Source organism: Trichechus manatus, unplaced genomic scaffold (assembly GCF_000243295.1).
Source record: "Trichechus manatus latirostris isolate Lorelei unplaced genomic scaffold, TriManLat1.0 scaffold00037, whole genome shotgun sequence".
Taxonomy (NCBI): Eukaryota; Metazoa; Chordata; class Mammalia; order Sirenia; family Trichechidae; genus Trichechus; species Trichechus manatus.
Window position 1 is genome coordinate 8,270,652 of NW_004443973.1, and position 15,101 is coordinate 8,285,752.

A 15,101-nucleotide genomic window follows, 5' to 3' on the forward strand; every position below is an offset into this window, starting at 1 on the left:
GCACATACGGGTGGTAGAGGCCACTCATCGCCGCCGCCGCCGGGGGCTGGGCGGGCACCGCGGACCACGAGGCGGAGAACACGGCCGATTTGGGGGCAAAACTACACGACGCGAACTCGGCGGCGGTGGCAGCCGGGCTGTCGGCCACACCTGCGGGCCGGCCCTGCGCGCTGGGCCCCGGCGGCCCGAAGCGCGCGGCGAACACCTCGTCGCCCTCATGGCCTATGAGCGAGTCCACGTAGTAGTTGCTGAGGGTGCCACTGGAGGACATTTTGAGGCGCCGCGCGCTCCCACCCAAGGTTACACTGCCCGCCGCCGCGCCGCTCCCCGCCGGCGCCGGAGCAGCCGACTAGTTCGCAGGCTGCAGCCTCCACCATTGGTCGCGCGGCCCACGTGATCATATTTACCAATACCCGGAGTAAATCAGTCCGCTAAACTGGGGGCTGCTGTGATTTAAAAAAAAAAAAAATCATCATCAACATAAGCGCCGCAATTAGAGCCCGCCGGCCCCGGCTTTCGCGCTGGGCCGGGCCCGGCCCGCCTAGTGGCGGCCGGGACTACAGGCCCAGCCTTGGCCGGAGGAGGCGCTGGGGACTATTTGTTCGCCTCTTCTTGCCCGCCTGAGTCCGGCAGTCGGGAGCTGGCGACGGCTCCCCAGCTCCCGGGCTACCAGCCGTGGATGGCGCGTCCTGGGCGCACCGAGCGCTTAGCCTAGGCCAGGAGTAGCCGGACGCCCAGGGCCGGGGCGGCCCGAGGCAGGCCTAACTTCAGAAGCGGCCCCCTGGCGCCCAAGGGGAGATCGTCTCCCCTCGCTTCTCTCCCTACCCAACCCCCACCCCCCTGCACACACACACTCACAGCTTGTCGTGTTGTTTAAAACAGGTGGAAGACCTCTGTAATGATATTATGCCTTTCAATAAAAATTTTATGAGGTGTATTTGATTATAGATTAATGTGTCCCTAATAAAACGGACGGATGGAGCAGCTCAGAGGGCCCCCTCCCCCTGCCACACTTACACACGCACGCGCAGCCACACACACCCCCGACGTGAGGCTGGGCACACGCCGCGGCCCGAGGGCTGAGCTGGGGCGGCCTGGTACTCGGGCCGGGCGGGGCCGGGCGCAGCGAGGGCGGCGGCGGCCACGGCGGGGGCTTCTGTCTGCCCTCCGAAGGGCCGGCGGGCGGTAAGTCGGCACCACGCGGGCAGCAGCGGCCAGGGTGCTCATCTCCTCCGCGGCTACTGGGAAGGCCCTGGAAGAGAACACGCCTCAGGGCAGAGCCCAGATGCCAGCGCGGGGCCCGCTCCCGCCCGCTCCGGGCCCTGCCTCAGTGAGGCAAGCAGGAGCTGCCTCTCCCCCGGCAGGGAGGCCTAGCGCCGTTGGCACTAAGACCTCCAAGCGGATTCCGGGGGCCACTCTGATTTTTTTTTTTTTCTTTTCTTTTTTGCCTCCAGAGGTAAGTCTGGGCAGCCTTGAATCTGACGGAAATGCCCATTGTCACTCCCAAATCCATGGTACAAAGCCTCGGAAGCCCGGCTGGGAGCCGAGACAAAAGCGGCCCGGGCGCCAGCTGCAGAGAGCATCTTCCTCGCTCTACAAGTTGCCCACCGCATCCTCAGAGGGCTCCCGGCCCACCTCGAGCCCCGGAAAGAAAGGGGGAAATGGCTACTTTTGGTCTGATTGATGGCCTTTGCCCATGGCTTTCTGATTTTGTTCCATAGGGGTGCCTTTGCCTGTAAAGCACAGGTTTTCCCTGGAGGCATGGCCCCCTGTCAAAAACTAATGGCGCTCCCCACATCGCCGGAAGAAACAGCGAAGTTAAAATTATCTTCTTTTCCCGGCCCAACCGAAGGAAGTCTAGGGCAGATGGATTTCAGTGTTCCCGGCCTGGCACTGATTCCGAGCCATCCCCTCCAACTCCCAGGAAATGGTCCCTCTGTGGAACCAAGGAAGGTTCCTGGTTTTCAGGAGGAAGTTTAAAATTTGAAATAAGTGCTGCGTGTCCCAAGACTCTCTGGGAGAGGGCTCTGAAGCTTAGAGCACCTAAATGGACTGTTTAGAAAAAGGAAAAATTGTAAAGGAACTGTTTTGTGAAACTGCCTGACGCTGGCAGAGACCCTTTGAAACCACATCGGTACCTGGGCAACGAATTCTCTGTTAGCTCTTCTCCCCAAGGCCTCTCCTCCCTTCTCCCCAGCAGGACTGGATCAGTCTGTTCTCTTGGGCTGGGATCCTGCAGAAGCCCATGAAAGCTGGCCCGAGTTTCCCCAGCTGCGGAGGTGGCTGGAACACTGGGCTTCCTGGAAAGTCATGTTCATTTGCAAATTCTTTCAGTCATGCTTTGTTCCCTCCCTTGCCCCCCACATACAATATTTTGTAAAAGGGAGAGGATTGACTGGGAAGAACCTTTTTTTCCTTTTAAAAAATTTCATGTAGGCCACTAAAAGGTTAATGGCTGAGCCTAAAATCCTTCCACAAGGAAACCAAGGCAAAGTGGGATGGGAAAACTCACCCATCCTCAGCTTCAGTGGGGCCTGCTATCTTGCACTTGGTTAGGGATGGGGTCGAGGGAAAGGAGGGGCAGAATTGGATCCGATGCATCGCTAAGCTGCTGCTTGTCCTTGAGCCTGTAATGGAGGCCTGGCTGCTTCCAGGTGGGAAAGACTGGTTTCAGCCCGGCTCCTGACAATGGCATGCTAGCCAGAAATCGCCAAGACCTCACTGAAAGCATTAAAAACAACACAGCCAAAACCAAAAGGAAGGAGACACAAAGTGGGCAGCTTCAAGGAAAAAAAAAAAAAAGCCACTTGGGGCACAGGCATACTTACCAGGTGGTGGCTAGAAGGAAGCTCACATCCACTGAGAGTACAATTGTGACTAACTTTGAGGAGTGGAGTGGGAGAGAAAGAGGGCCCCTTTTTACCCCAACTATGAAAACAGCGTATGCAGGCTGGATTATCACTCCCCCTCTGGCACCACCAAATTCCTCTACCCTAGGCCTCCTCCAGCTTCTCACTCCCATCTCCCTTCCCAGCTCTTTATTACTCCCCACCCACTGCCCCAAACAGGCAGTTTAACTGGAAGATAATCTCACAAAAGGCTTTCATTTTCACCCTAACATATTTCCATTTCAGAAAGCAGAGGGAGCGAACTCGTTTCCAGAGTTTATTGCATTATACATGCGACCAGAACATGCACAGAAAGGACAAGTTGCTGTTGTACTTCTACCAAACCACAGATGCACCACAAGGGAAAGGCTACAAGGCATAAGTCGTCAATATTCCATCTCACCAAAGACAATTGCTAAATTCATTTGTGAAAAGATACATTGTAATGTGCTTTTTTAGTCCCCCTCCCCCCAAAGCTTGTAGGTTTTCTTATTCTTTCATATATATATATGTAATTTTGAAAGTACTGGATGTATTCAAAACGCCATAAAATCATGGACTAGCCACACACAGAGACCTTTTGCGTTAGGAAAAACTTGAAAAAGTCACATTGCTGGATGAATGGCTGGATGGCTGGATGGATGGATGGATGGCTGGCTGGCTGGATGCCCCTACAGTTCCAATAAGTTAAGACCCAAATGAAAATGCGCAGTAATAGTTACCCTGCATTACGATGAAAAAAATAATAAATTACACGTGCTAGGGTTTTTTTTAATATATATATACTCATAGGGATTACAGATCACTTGCAGCACGAACAGAATGACCCCAAAGTCACATTCTAGCAGGAAAACAAAACAAAACAAAACAGAAAACAAAGAGCAAAGAAGATTTTGTTTCCGCCTTCCCAGTTCTCCAGCACTCGGCCCTGGAACGCGGTGCTCCCTCTCCTATCCCGGCCTCCGCGCGGCCTCGGACCTAAGAGAAGGTGAGGTTAGCGGTCAGTTCTCGGATCCGGTTCTCTCGGCTCATCTTCTTCAGTTTCATTCGGCGGTTTTGAAACCAAATCTTGACCTGCCTGTCGGTGAGGTTAACGCTCTTACTGATCTCTAGGCGGCGCTCGCGGGTGAGGTACATATTGAACAAGAACTCTTTTTCTAATTCCAGCGTTTGGTGCTTAGTGTATGGGCACCTCTTCTTTCTGCCACTCTTTGCAGTGAGCCAATTGCTGGTCGGAGTATCAGACTTGACTTCCTCTAACAAAATTAAAGGGAGAAGAAGAACAAAAAAAATCAAGATTTTTTTTTTTTTTTCTCTCTCAGTCTGTTCAAATGTACCCTTGGCCATGACCCCGATGGCAGGCCGCTTTGGGAAATGCTGGTATTAAACATTACTCACATGAGGTGGACCCTGGAGAGGATTTTTAGTTGATGGCAGATTAAAGCTAAATGCCCAAAATGACACAATGGGAAAGCACTCTCCCCCTCTGCATCAGGGTTCCCTCTCAACTTACAGACTTGCACAAACACTAGTACAATAGTTAACTTTCCAGTATCTCCCAAGCAACATTCTAGCTGGTCAGCTTATAAGAGGGCCAGAGTGGACGCAGCCACATCCAAAGCAAGCCTGCCAAACCCACTCCGGCCTCAGGTCCCCCAATCTGCCCTTCGTCCTCACCTCTTCTGGACAGGCGGGGAACCCTCAGCCAGCTTTCTAGGTGCGCATTCTCCTTCAAAAGACACCGGAGGAAGCTAGTTCACCTTCTCTGCCCTGCCTGGGCTTTGTTGGTTCTCCTGAATTTCCTGAATTCGAATGCCCTCTAGCCCTCTCACGAAAGCATTCCCCCCACCCCGAAATGTGGCCCCTACTGTGGCCCACCTCTGGGAACTGGGGGAGAGGCTCAGGGACAAAACTGCTTCTCAAAAAGCCAAAGCTTTCAGCTCTTTCCCCTAGCCCAGCCCTAAGGCCGGCCCTGCGGTGGGCGATGCGGGTCCCATTCCCCCCTTTGCCTTTGCCCCCTTTGCGGATGAATTGCAAAGCCTACCGCACTTTGCTCAGACAAAGCCAAGGTTACACAGCCCAGGAAGCCCTGTACCCCACCCCAAGCACCGACTCGCCCGGCCATCTCGCGCCCCTCCCCGCCCCTACCACGGCACCAAGCTCGCAGGACGCGGGGTGCATACATTTGAACACAAACACTGCGCCTTGGACCGCCGTAAAATCATCACTGGGGGAAAGGCAAAGCTGGGGCTGCAAATATGAGCGGGAGAAAGGAGGTTCTGGGACGGTGTTTACGAGCCGCAGGTCTCCTTTGCGCTCTGTTTGTTACGTTTCAGGTCTAGCTCAGGAAAATAAGTAAAATCCCAGCAAGCCCTCCCTCTGCCCGGGAGCCATCAGCCTGGGGCCAGGACTGGAGGAGAGGGCCTGGGCAGCGGGGGAGAAGCAGGGACCATCTCCGCGCGGGGAGTGCCCCCTCTAAAAGCCAGATGAGCAGCACCTGCCGAGTCGGGTGCCCGCCTGGCTGCCTGGGCTCGGCACAGGACACCCGGGCGTTCCCTCTCCGCCGTATTCCCGGGCTGCGCGCCCCGCTGGGGTGGCAACTCTGCTCATACCGACCTTTGCTTTCCTTCTCCTGCACTTCGGGGCTGGACACGGAGACCTCAGCCAGGCAGCTCCTCTCCTCGGGCAGGCCGCCCTTGGCCTCGAGACTCTCCACCTGGGAGACTTTGGCGGGCTCCTGGCCGCTCGCGGGCTCGTTCATCTTCTTCTCCATCTGCAGCTGGGCGGCCGAGAGCTGCGGCTTGGCCGCGCCGCGAGGGTTGAGCTGGAGCATGACAGTGGAGCTGCCTTCAGGGCTGTTATTGTACTCTTGGGTTTTCCCGGTGGCGTAGGTCTGACTCAGTCTAAAATATCCAGGGACGGGAACCTCGGGGTTCTCAACGGGACAGGACTCGGGGACCAGCCTCTGGTACGAAGGGACCTCGGCAGAAATGAGTTTGTTGCGCTTATCGGAATACATGCAGCAATTGGATTCTTCCTTAATGTTGGTAGTGAAGGAGCAAGTGGGGACTTGCTGTGTAACAGGTTGCTCTATTCGACAAGATCTGTTCGGGTCTGTCCAACTGTCTACTTGAGGTATATAAGGATGCACATTCATACCCATATTTTGGTGGTTCACTTCTCTTTTGGCCAGAGATGGGAGCAGTCCACAGGTTTGCATTCCATAGGTCCCCATGTCTGCGCTAGGTGGTGGCATGTACATGCTGGCGCTGCTGGAATAAAAACTGTCACTCCTGCAGACACTGATCAAGGAATCTACTAAAAAAGTATTAGCAGCAGGAGAGCTGTTGGCAAAGGACATTTTGGGGAGGAATTTGAAGAAGAGAGATTGTGTCCTTTGTAGGCTGACATCTCTAGGAAAACATTCCCCGTGTAATTGTGGATGCCTCTGCCGACCACATGACAACCAAACCAATGAGATTTGAAAATGGCCTTGAGCCGCAGCCTCCTCGCGGGTCACGTGTTCCCGAGCCCGGCCGGCCGGCGGCGTAAGCACGGACAACAGCGACATCTACTATGCGCCCGCGATAGTGCGAGCTGGAAACAGCCGCCCCAGCGCTCCTCGCCGCTCGTCCGCCCGCCTCCCCGGGGCTCGCTCGGCCGGTCCGCCCCACTCGCGTCCCCCGCCCCGATCTCCCGGCTCGGCCGGCGGAAGGAAAGGCTCGGCCAAAGGGGCCTCCGGGAGGACACGCGCGGGGAGAGAAGCCGGAGCGCCATGGCGCCAGCACACAGAAGCAAAGCATTCCCCGCACACACCCAGGCAGAGCGCGCCCGAGAGGACCGGGGCCGGGGTGGCAGGGTGGGGACGAAGGCTGGTTAATTCAGGCCGGGGCAGTCGGGGAAGGTGAGTCCAATTCGCCGGGCCCTGACACATCCCACCCCAGGGGTCCACAGGAAAGAAGCTCTGCGCCAAGCCGCAGCCAAAGTGTCCCGGGGAGCAGAGACGAGAAGGGCCGTGAGGGCCGAAAGGCCACGCAGCCGGCTGGCCCCAGAGCCCGGAGGACCAACCCTGCCCCGGCGCTGCCCTCTCCCTCCGCCCGCCTGCCTTGTCTCCCGCCCCTCCGCGCCCCGGCTGGCTACCCGAACCCTGGGCGCTCGAGGAACCACACCCCGACCACCGTGGCCCAGCCCCCGAGAGCCTTCAGCCAGGGGACAATCCTTCGCCAGCAGGTCGCTATCTGCAAAGCGTCCCTCGGGCTCCCAGCAGGAGAACGAAACCAAGGTTTTCCCTCACATCCTGATAATAGAGAGCAGGAAGGAAGGAAGGAAGAGAGAAAGAAAAGAAATTTGAAAAGGAAAGGGGAAAAACTCGCCCTCGGACTCCAGAAGTTTTAGGAAACTGTCTGGGCCAGGCAGGAGCGAGAGAGATGCAAAGGTGTCATTTGGTTCTTCTGCAAAGAAAAATATGTTTTCCTTTTATGGATTCTGTAAAAGCACTGGTTTCTGACAAGTGCAAGGTACAAAAGGTTGTCGAATTTATTAATACATATTAAGAAGAATCAGGGCGATCAATAAAATTCTCATCTACATTCTTGGGCTACTTGGTAATTTTCTTGCTTCTGAAGGTTTTTTAAAGAATTATACCTGCTGTTGCCACACACGGGAAAATATTTTATTAACAAATCAATCGAGACTTTGTAAAGGATAAGATTAATAGTTAAGATTTAGCATAATGGTGTTCGCTTTATGAATTATTGAAAATTATACTATTGATTTTTCCCCTTCGCTACTAACCAAGAAGGTCAATTTTTGTTTTAACACAAATCGTCAAATATTAAAAGCTATACTTCTGTCAGAAGTTGAGTTTTATAGTTCTGAACAATTCCTAAAATTATTTGACAAGGTTTTGCTTGGTTAAGAGAGGAAGGGGGAGAAAAAAGGGAGGTGGGGGTATCTTAGCCCTCTGTTTCCTTTGGCGAGGGAAAGTTACATAAAGAGGATTTGGTCTGGGGTTGCGGTCGAGCTCATTAAAGAACCACCACCACCATGGAAACTAAGAGTTTTATGAGAAACTTCTCCAACAACTTCCTCCCTCCTTCTCTGGTTGCAGGCTGGTGAGAGGCCCTGCGGAAGCGCCGGCCTCGGGGCATCAGCGGGGAGCTTTAACCTTGATTTCCAAAGGCTTATCCTGAGCGAGGGACCCCGGCCAGGGCGCAGGAGCCATCCTCCTGCCTCCCGGGTTCCCTTTGTGGTAGCCAAGAAGGGAAAAGGCCCCGGAAACTCTGACCGTGAACCAGCTCTCTGCCTGGACAGAGAATCCGTGTTCTCTCTCCACACTCGCCTAGGCACGGACCAGCCTTGGATTTCAGGCCCAGAGACTGACCTTGTGGACAAACCGGGTTTCCACCTCAACAGAACAGATCTTTGGCGCTCGCTGCTCATTAAAGTGCTTTAGCATTCTGGGGGATGGAATAGCCCTGGCCGCTCCTTCACGAAAACCTTTTCCAAAAAACCCTTTGACCCCCTCCCCAAAAGGAATCTCCCCTGGCCTGGTGGTAGCAGGCGCTGGACATTATTTTCGGCCTTGGGACTGCTTCGCCTGTCCCCTCGCAGTGCCCTCGCCCAAACAATAACCCCTTTTAAAAACTCTGCGGTGGCAATGAGACAGACCTTTGAAACCTTTACGCAGCTGTTCAAATACAACATCATTGTCAGGTTAAAAGCCTGGCGCCTCTAACTGCTCGGCTCCGGGATGCCCGGCGTAGCGCAAGAGGTTTAAACATTACCTTTCCGCAGGGGTGGCTGCTTTTAAGATTGGGTGGGGGGGTGAGGGAGGCAGGGGAAAAGCCCTCAACTTTCGACTCTGGTCTGCTAAGGTCCTACCCAAAGCTAACAGCCACTGACCAGCGCCCAAAAATTGCTTTCTCGCAGCACGGAGATCCTGAGATCACAGCACGGTTAAGCGTGCCCAAGGCCGGATAAAGTGCCTGCTCACGCACTCCAGCAGGCGCCCACACATCAGCCTGGTGCTTCGGTACTGTCTCCGCTTTGCATTTCGGCCAGGCCAGCTGCCGGGAACACGGTTGCCCGATTCTCCCTACTCCATGCAGGGCAAGGCTGTTCAATCTAATCAGGAATTTTATGCCCATCAAATGCCCTTTCATAATCTTTATTTATACGTAAAGAAAACATTCAGGTTAAAAACAATCGATCCCTAGCAGAGCGGGCAGGTCTGCGGTGAGCCAGGACAGGCAGGATCTGCCTCCCGAATTTGGGGGCCTTTCCGCGTTGACTCCTGGTGGCCTTCTAGCTCAAAGTCATGCTTATGTTGGATTTGGTTTTAAACAGGTCTTCTGCACTCACAAGGGGAAAAACGTGTATAGATCAGATATAATTTCAAATCCATTCTCACAAAATTCAGTATTTTTTATTCTGTTTCAAATTTCTGTCTTCAGACTATCTCCTTGAGGCCAGAGCCTGACAATTTTTGAGAGGGATTTTTTTTTTATCATAAAAAATCCATCGCAATAGAAATAATGCAATGAACCTGGCTGAGGGGGGTGGAAAGTTTGCCTAAGACCCTAAGCATGAGAGGAAACAAATGCAAAGAAAAGGCATCAACTTTAAAGCCGAGCCTTTATTTTGCTTTTGAGTATTTAATGCAGCTGCTGTTTCGATCATCTTTAGATCAGTTGGAGCAGTTACTGTTAATAATAAATCAATATTGCACCATAAAGGAGATGGACACTCATATTTGAACCATGATACCATTCTCCCTGGCATAATTCTTCCCAGGGAAAAATTAGAAGGGTCACTTTAGCAAGGAATTAGCATTTGTAATCCAGAAGTGGCTTGCGTCCGAGCTCTCCTGTCTTTCAGAAGAAGAGTGGCTGTCCTGGGCCTAAGCAGACCTGGGGGCTTCTAAGGTCACCCTGAATTAGGGCCCTGAGGGGTCTGGGATCCGGGACACTCTTTGGGGGCTGCTGGTGACTGGGAACAAATTAAAAGCTTCCAGGGCGCCCCTTTGGGTTGTAATGTGTGCCTCCCAGCCAGGGCGAGAAGAAACCAAGGGGGCAAATGGGGAGGCTGGCGGAGCCACGAACGCGATGAAGGGTCTACCGAGACGTGCAAAAGGGCGAGTGGCGGGAGCCTCATTCCCGTTACAGACACAAAAGACACCGACTTTGAGCATTTTCCCTCCATTTCAGGGTCTGACACCTTGGAGTCTCAGAATTCGTGGACACCCTCTTCGAGAGCTCCACACGGCCTGTATGGTCAGGAGGGGACAGGTCTGCAGCTCCCTGAGGTCCCGGTCCGATCCCCGGCCCTTCTCAGGCGCATTCCGAGCGCTTCCGGAGGAAAGGAACCGCAGACCCGCCAAGCAGCGGTGGTCCGCAGGCGGCTGCCGGCCAAGGCCAAGGGGGCCGGGCACCGCCAGATGCGCCGCGGCTGGGGCCGCCTAAGAAGGAACACAACGATATTTGGGGAGGGGGTGTTCTCACTCCACATAGACTGAGTCGCTTCACAATAGCTAAACTGGACTCGCGGTCAGACAGGCGGGAGCCTGGGAAGCCCGCGGGGAACACCCAGGCCTTTCGCTCGCGCCTCACCAGGAGACTCAAGGCGCCCCAGCCCCGTCACAAGCCTCTGCCAGCTTAGGGGGCGGACGGACGGAGAGCCTTTTGGCCCAGGGCCTGGAGGGCGGGAGGCAGAGACAGCGGGGGCCAAACAGGCCGGCGCTAATTCCGGGGGCTTGGGGCGCTTTCACAATGAACTTCGTGGGGGAAAGAGGGCATGTACTCTCCTTCAGACCGCGAGAATGGGGGGGGAGACATAGGCTTTCACCAATGTCAGAAGCCTTGCTGGGGGGCACGCCGCGAGAAAACTGCTTCCAATGGCCAGTACCAAAATCAAACTTCGCGCCCCAAGGCCGGCGGACAGTTTGGAAGGGTGACCAAGCTTTTGTCAAACGGAAAGCCCAGTTGCTTCAAAAACCTTCCGCGTTCAGCAGAGCCTTGGGGTGTAAACGTTTCCTGGGACAGGCTGCCGCTTTAGCCCAGCAGCCGCTTTAGCCTAGCCTGCCGTGGCACCCGAACCCATAAACCTGCCCGCGCCTCCAGATCGCCACCGGCAGTCCCGCGCGCCAGGCACTGCCCGAGGCTCCCTCGCCCAGAACGAACACGTTAGTTCCCAACGCGTCTCGTTTTCTCTGAAAGCACACTCAGCTAGGATGTCGGCGCCCAGATCTTTCTTAAACAAAAGCCTTTTAATCATCCCAGGCGGTCAGAGATTGTGCAAGGCGGTTTGGGCGGGGGGTTGGAGGGGGCCCTATCCTCACATCGATTTCCAAACTCAAATCAACGAGAAAACCGATTTTCCTTTAATTAACTCGCAGTAACCATGGCCAATTTCAAAATGCACATGTTTCTCTTTAAGAACATCTCCTTAACACCACCAGGTTATATCTAGGTATTCTTTTTACAACAGCTTTATCTTAAGGAACCAATGATTAGGCGATGGTCTGTTTAGGAATCTGGTTGCTCCCTATTCTCTGTTTTTATACAAGTTCCCACACCTCATGGTTGCTTAGAACAAAAAAAACAGCAAACAAACACCTTAGCGGCTGCCTATTTCTAACCGGCTGAGATCGCCTTTATAATTCAGTACTGTAAAGACAAGGTACCGCGGCCCCTTGGCCAAACGCGGCTTCTGGAACGTGAGTGCGCCCCCGTGTGGCTGTCCAAGGCCTTGCAAACGGGAAATGATAGCTCATGGGTTCTGCTTGCCTTCAGCGGTGGACACACAAGCTTGCTACATCTAGACGCAGTTAAAAAAAAAAAAAAAAAAAGATGGGGAGAGAAAGAAATAAACCAGTTTTAAGATCCTGGAACAATCATACAACTAGGGCACTGACATTTTAACGGACGCCCAGAATTCTAAACAAAGGAATCCCCTTCCGAACGAAACTATTCAATTGTAGGCTTTGTTTCTGTTTCTTCTTTTATCAAAGGTTGAAAGATGCTTTTAAAAACTATATACAGTATATATATACACACTGTATATAGCTTTCTTTTGTTCCATATCATATAAAATGCACTAATTTATTTGACAGGGTGACAAATTGATTTCAATTTAACGAAGGTTTAAGTCTCAACAGAACTTCCTCTTTCCAACGCCTGCTTTAAAACCCGTGGTTCTTCATTAGAGCAAAGAGAACCGTTATCTAAGACGCTCCAAAAATACACCGCAGCATTTCTGAGCTGCACTGCAAACATCGCTAGAAAGCATTCTAATCTAACCGGTGTTTTAAAAACAAGTGAATCGCTATTGAATTATACAAATGTTTGAAGGGAAATTAAGGTTATTAATCCTGAAATTAGGGATTTGCTTAGATTTATGGTGAGCCCCTGTATGATTCTGTGTGGTCATAAATGTGTGTGGGGGTCTGGATGTGTGTATGTGTGAGAGTGGGTGGCAGTTGAAAATCACAGAAGAACCTTAAGGCGCCTAATTATTCAGAAAGGTTAAAGGTGATGACCTTGACATTTTGGAAGTTCAAAGGCATACACTTATGCACTTATGTTTTTCCTTCTTAAAAAAAAAAGACTTGGCAATTAAAAAATTTTTTTTCCGTTTGGAAATGTATGCCTCTTCAGAAGATGCACGGGATGCTGTGCATCTTATGGATTTATTTATTTATTTTACTTTGAGTTTATGAGAAGAGTCATAAGATCCACTTTACTCTTTTCAGAGAAAGAAAAGCTTTTCTCACTCCTCCAGTTTATTGCACATTGCGGAAATCTCTTTTGGGCCCACCAGAAGGTGTATAATATAACCCAATTAAGCTGTTAGAACTTTGGCTTTTATGGTGTTGTCTAGACAGTTCAAGGTTTTGTAAACAGCCTGGCCTGGCCCTGCAACATAAAATGTAGCACAGCCTTTGCCACATTTTTTAACTTGAAGTGATAAAGGCGGTGAGAAGCAAGTCTGCGGCCCCTGGCCCTCTTCCAGGGTGGGGGCTTACCTTCCCTGTTTCAGGCCCAAATGACACCAGCAAAGACTCAACCCCTCTCCATCCATTTCCTTTTAGCAAACTATCTTTTAAAATGCAAGGTTCTAATTTTGGTTTCTTATTTTAAGGGACCCTGACTTCTTGACAGCTGTTAAGAGAGAATCTCGATTTTCTAACCAGTTTTTAAAATTGTTTCTTGTCTATTCTGAGATTCCAAGTTCACTAGGCCAGGAGAGGAATTTCTTCTTAGGTTTCTGCTCCCCATGCTCATGGCCTGGAGAAGGCAGCACCAGCATGGCTGGATCACACCATCAACTGGAAATGAACTGCTAAAGTGATTTTAAAAACCGGTGTCGTCTGGAGGCGGAATAATCCTAACCCTTATTTCAGCGCGATTAAAAAGCATTTCACTCGGTTTCTGGTTGTATGTGGAAGTGGGACTCTGGCCACTAGGATAACCTAATCGGGCACTAAACTTCTTCAAAGAGGAAAATTCATACAGTGCATTGAAGCTGTAACCTCCATTTTACTAGAAACCATTTATTCACACAAAAAAGACAGTGGCTCATGCCTTGATATCACAGACCAAAGGTACATTTCCCAGAGTTTAAATAATCTGTGTTCATCGAAGGAGAAGGAAGGGGTCTCCAAACTCAGAACAAAACACCAGCGCCTTTGAGCCCCGCGGCCTAACTCCCTACTGATCCCACCGCGTCCGCACGAGGACTGGGAGAGGGGAGAGGGAACAACAGCACATTGGCGGTAAAATTGTAAAGGGACGTTTGCATTTACCATTTTCCCCTTATTAGGATCCGCTCGGCCAAGTCCCCGGCCTCGTCCGCAGGCTGCAGTGGTCGCTGGGAGGTCCCGAGTTGACCGTGGGAAGGAATCGGAATCGTGGAGTTCCACAGAGAAGAGGCATCATTAAACCCAAGGGCATTGGGCCTGCGGAGGGCAGGCTGGTGGGGAGGAGGGTGGGTGAGTGGGGATCGGGGGACCCGGGGCGCTTCCTGGAGCTCTCAAAATAAGGGGTTTCCAGTGAAATACTGCAGACGGTCTCTGTTCAGTTTCTTTTCTTTCATCCTGCGATTCTGGAACCAGATTTTGACTTGCCGGTCAGTGAGGTTGAGCATCCGAGAGAGTTGGAGTCTTTTCTCTTTGTTTATGTACACGTTAAAGAAAAACTCGCGTTCCAGTTCGCGGATCTGGTACTTGGTGTAGGGACAGCGCTTTTTCCGGGACCGCTGGGTGGCCACTGGAAGGCAAAGAGACCAGAGGGGTAAGGGAGACCGTTGCCTGACCACCCCTGTCCGCCCGCCCGCCCAGGCCACCGCGAGAGGGCCAGGCCCCGGCCTGTTGGGGATGTCCCTTGCTGCCACTGAAAGGCCCTGCCTGCGTCGTGGGGGATGATATATGGGCGGGCAGAGGAGAGAGTGCGGACGTGGACGTGTGCTCACGCCCGGGGACACACACACACACACACACACACACACACACACACACACAGCCAGCCTGGCACCGAGGTGAGGAAGCAGAGGGTGAGGCAGGCCCAGAGCTGGATCCCGGAGGGAAAGAGATGCGAGCGCGCCGGGGCATCTGCTCTACTCCAGCGGCGCGCGTCAGCCAGCGGCTTGGACAAAGTCCAGTTCAAGGATCAAACTTCCCCCCTCCCCTCCCTTAAAAGCAAGAGGCTCGGGTGTCCGTACTCACAAACTGGCTCAAAATCTCCCCTCCCTCCTCCCTTTAGCACTGGGCGAGAGAAGGCAGACCTAGTCTCTAGCAGCCCCCTCCCCCTGAAAACTGGGCAAAAGCTCCCTGCTGCTATTAATGTCCTCCTCGAAGTCTACCTTAAGCCCACCTAAATTGGTTTCCTATCGTAAACACGCTTTACAACGGCCGGGAAATCTTATAGGATGCATGAACCCTTTCCAACGCTTATAAAGTGGCACATAAAACGGCGCAAGCCGAGGGAGGCCCCCGCCCCCCCGCCCCGCGCCCTCGCCCCCAGCCCGCCCACCAGCGCCCGCTGCCTACCTGCGCCAGCGCTCTTTTCCGCCCCCGCCTCCCTCGGGGGGCCCTCGCCGTCGCCGCCCTCCGCCGCCCCCTTGGGCTCTGGCCCGGGGGTCGTCTTGGCACAGGGGCTGCTCCTGCCGCCGCCGGCCCCCGCCTTGGGGTCGCTCTTGTCGCCAGCGCCCTCGGGC

At 53.0% G+C, this 15,101-nt stretch overlaps 3 protein-coding genes across 3 annotated transcripts in view; all 3 read right to left on the reverse strand.

Annotated features, from left to right (window-relative positions):
- The window catches only part of HOXD9 (homeobox D9), a 1,434-nt gene extending 1,142 nt beyond the window's left edge, over positions 1-292 (reverse strand). Inside the window, exon 1 of the mRNA XM_023730500.1 lies at positions 3-292. Within this exon, the coding sequence (XP_023586268.1) occupies positions 3-271 (269 nt within the window). The 5' untranslated portion in view covers positions 272-292. The remainder of the gene's footprint in view (positions 1-2) is intronic.
- Positions 293-3,148: 2,856 nt separating this feature from the next.
- Positions 3,149-6,313, reverse strand: HOXD10 (homeobox D10). The gene is made up of 2 exons (XM_004375483.1): positions 5,505-6,313; positions 3,149-4,144 (listed from the first exon to the last, which is right to left on the reverse strand). Exons 1-2 carry the CDS (start codon positions 6,247-6,249, stop codon positions 3,867-3,869), a joined length of 1,023 nt encoding a protein of 340 aa, XP_004375540.1. The 5' UTR covers positions 6,250-6,313; the 3' UTR covers positions 3,149-3,866.
- A 7,606-nt stretch (positions 6,314-13,919) lies between these two features.
- The window catches only part of HOXD11 (homeobox D11), a 1,831-nt gene continuing 649 nt past the window's right edge, over positions 13,920-15,101 (reverse strand). Inside the window, exons 2-3 of the mRNA XM_004375585.1 lie at positions 14,935-15,094; positions 13,920-14,155 (exon numbers count right to left, since the gene is read on the reverse strand). Coding sequence (XP_004375642.1) covers positions 13,920-14,155; positions 14,935-15,094 — 396 coding nt within the window. The remainder of the gene's footprint in view (positions 14,156-14,934; positions 15,095-15,101) is intronic.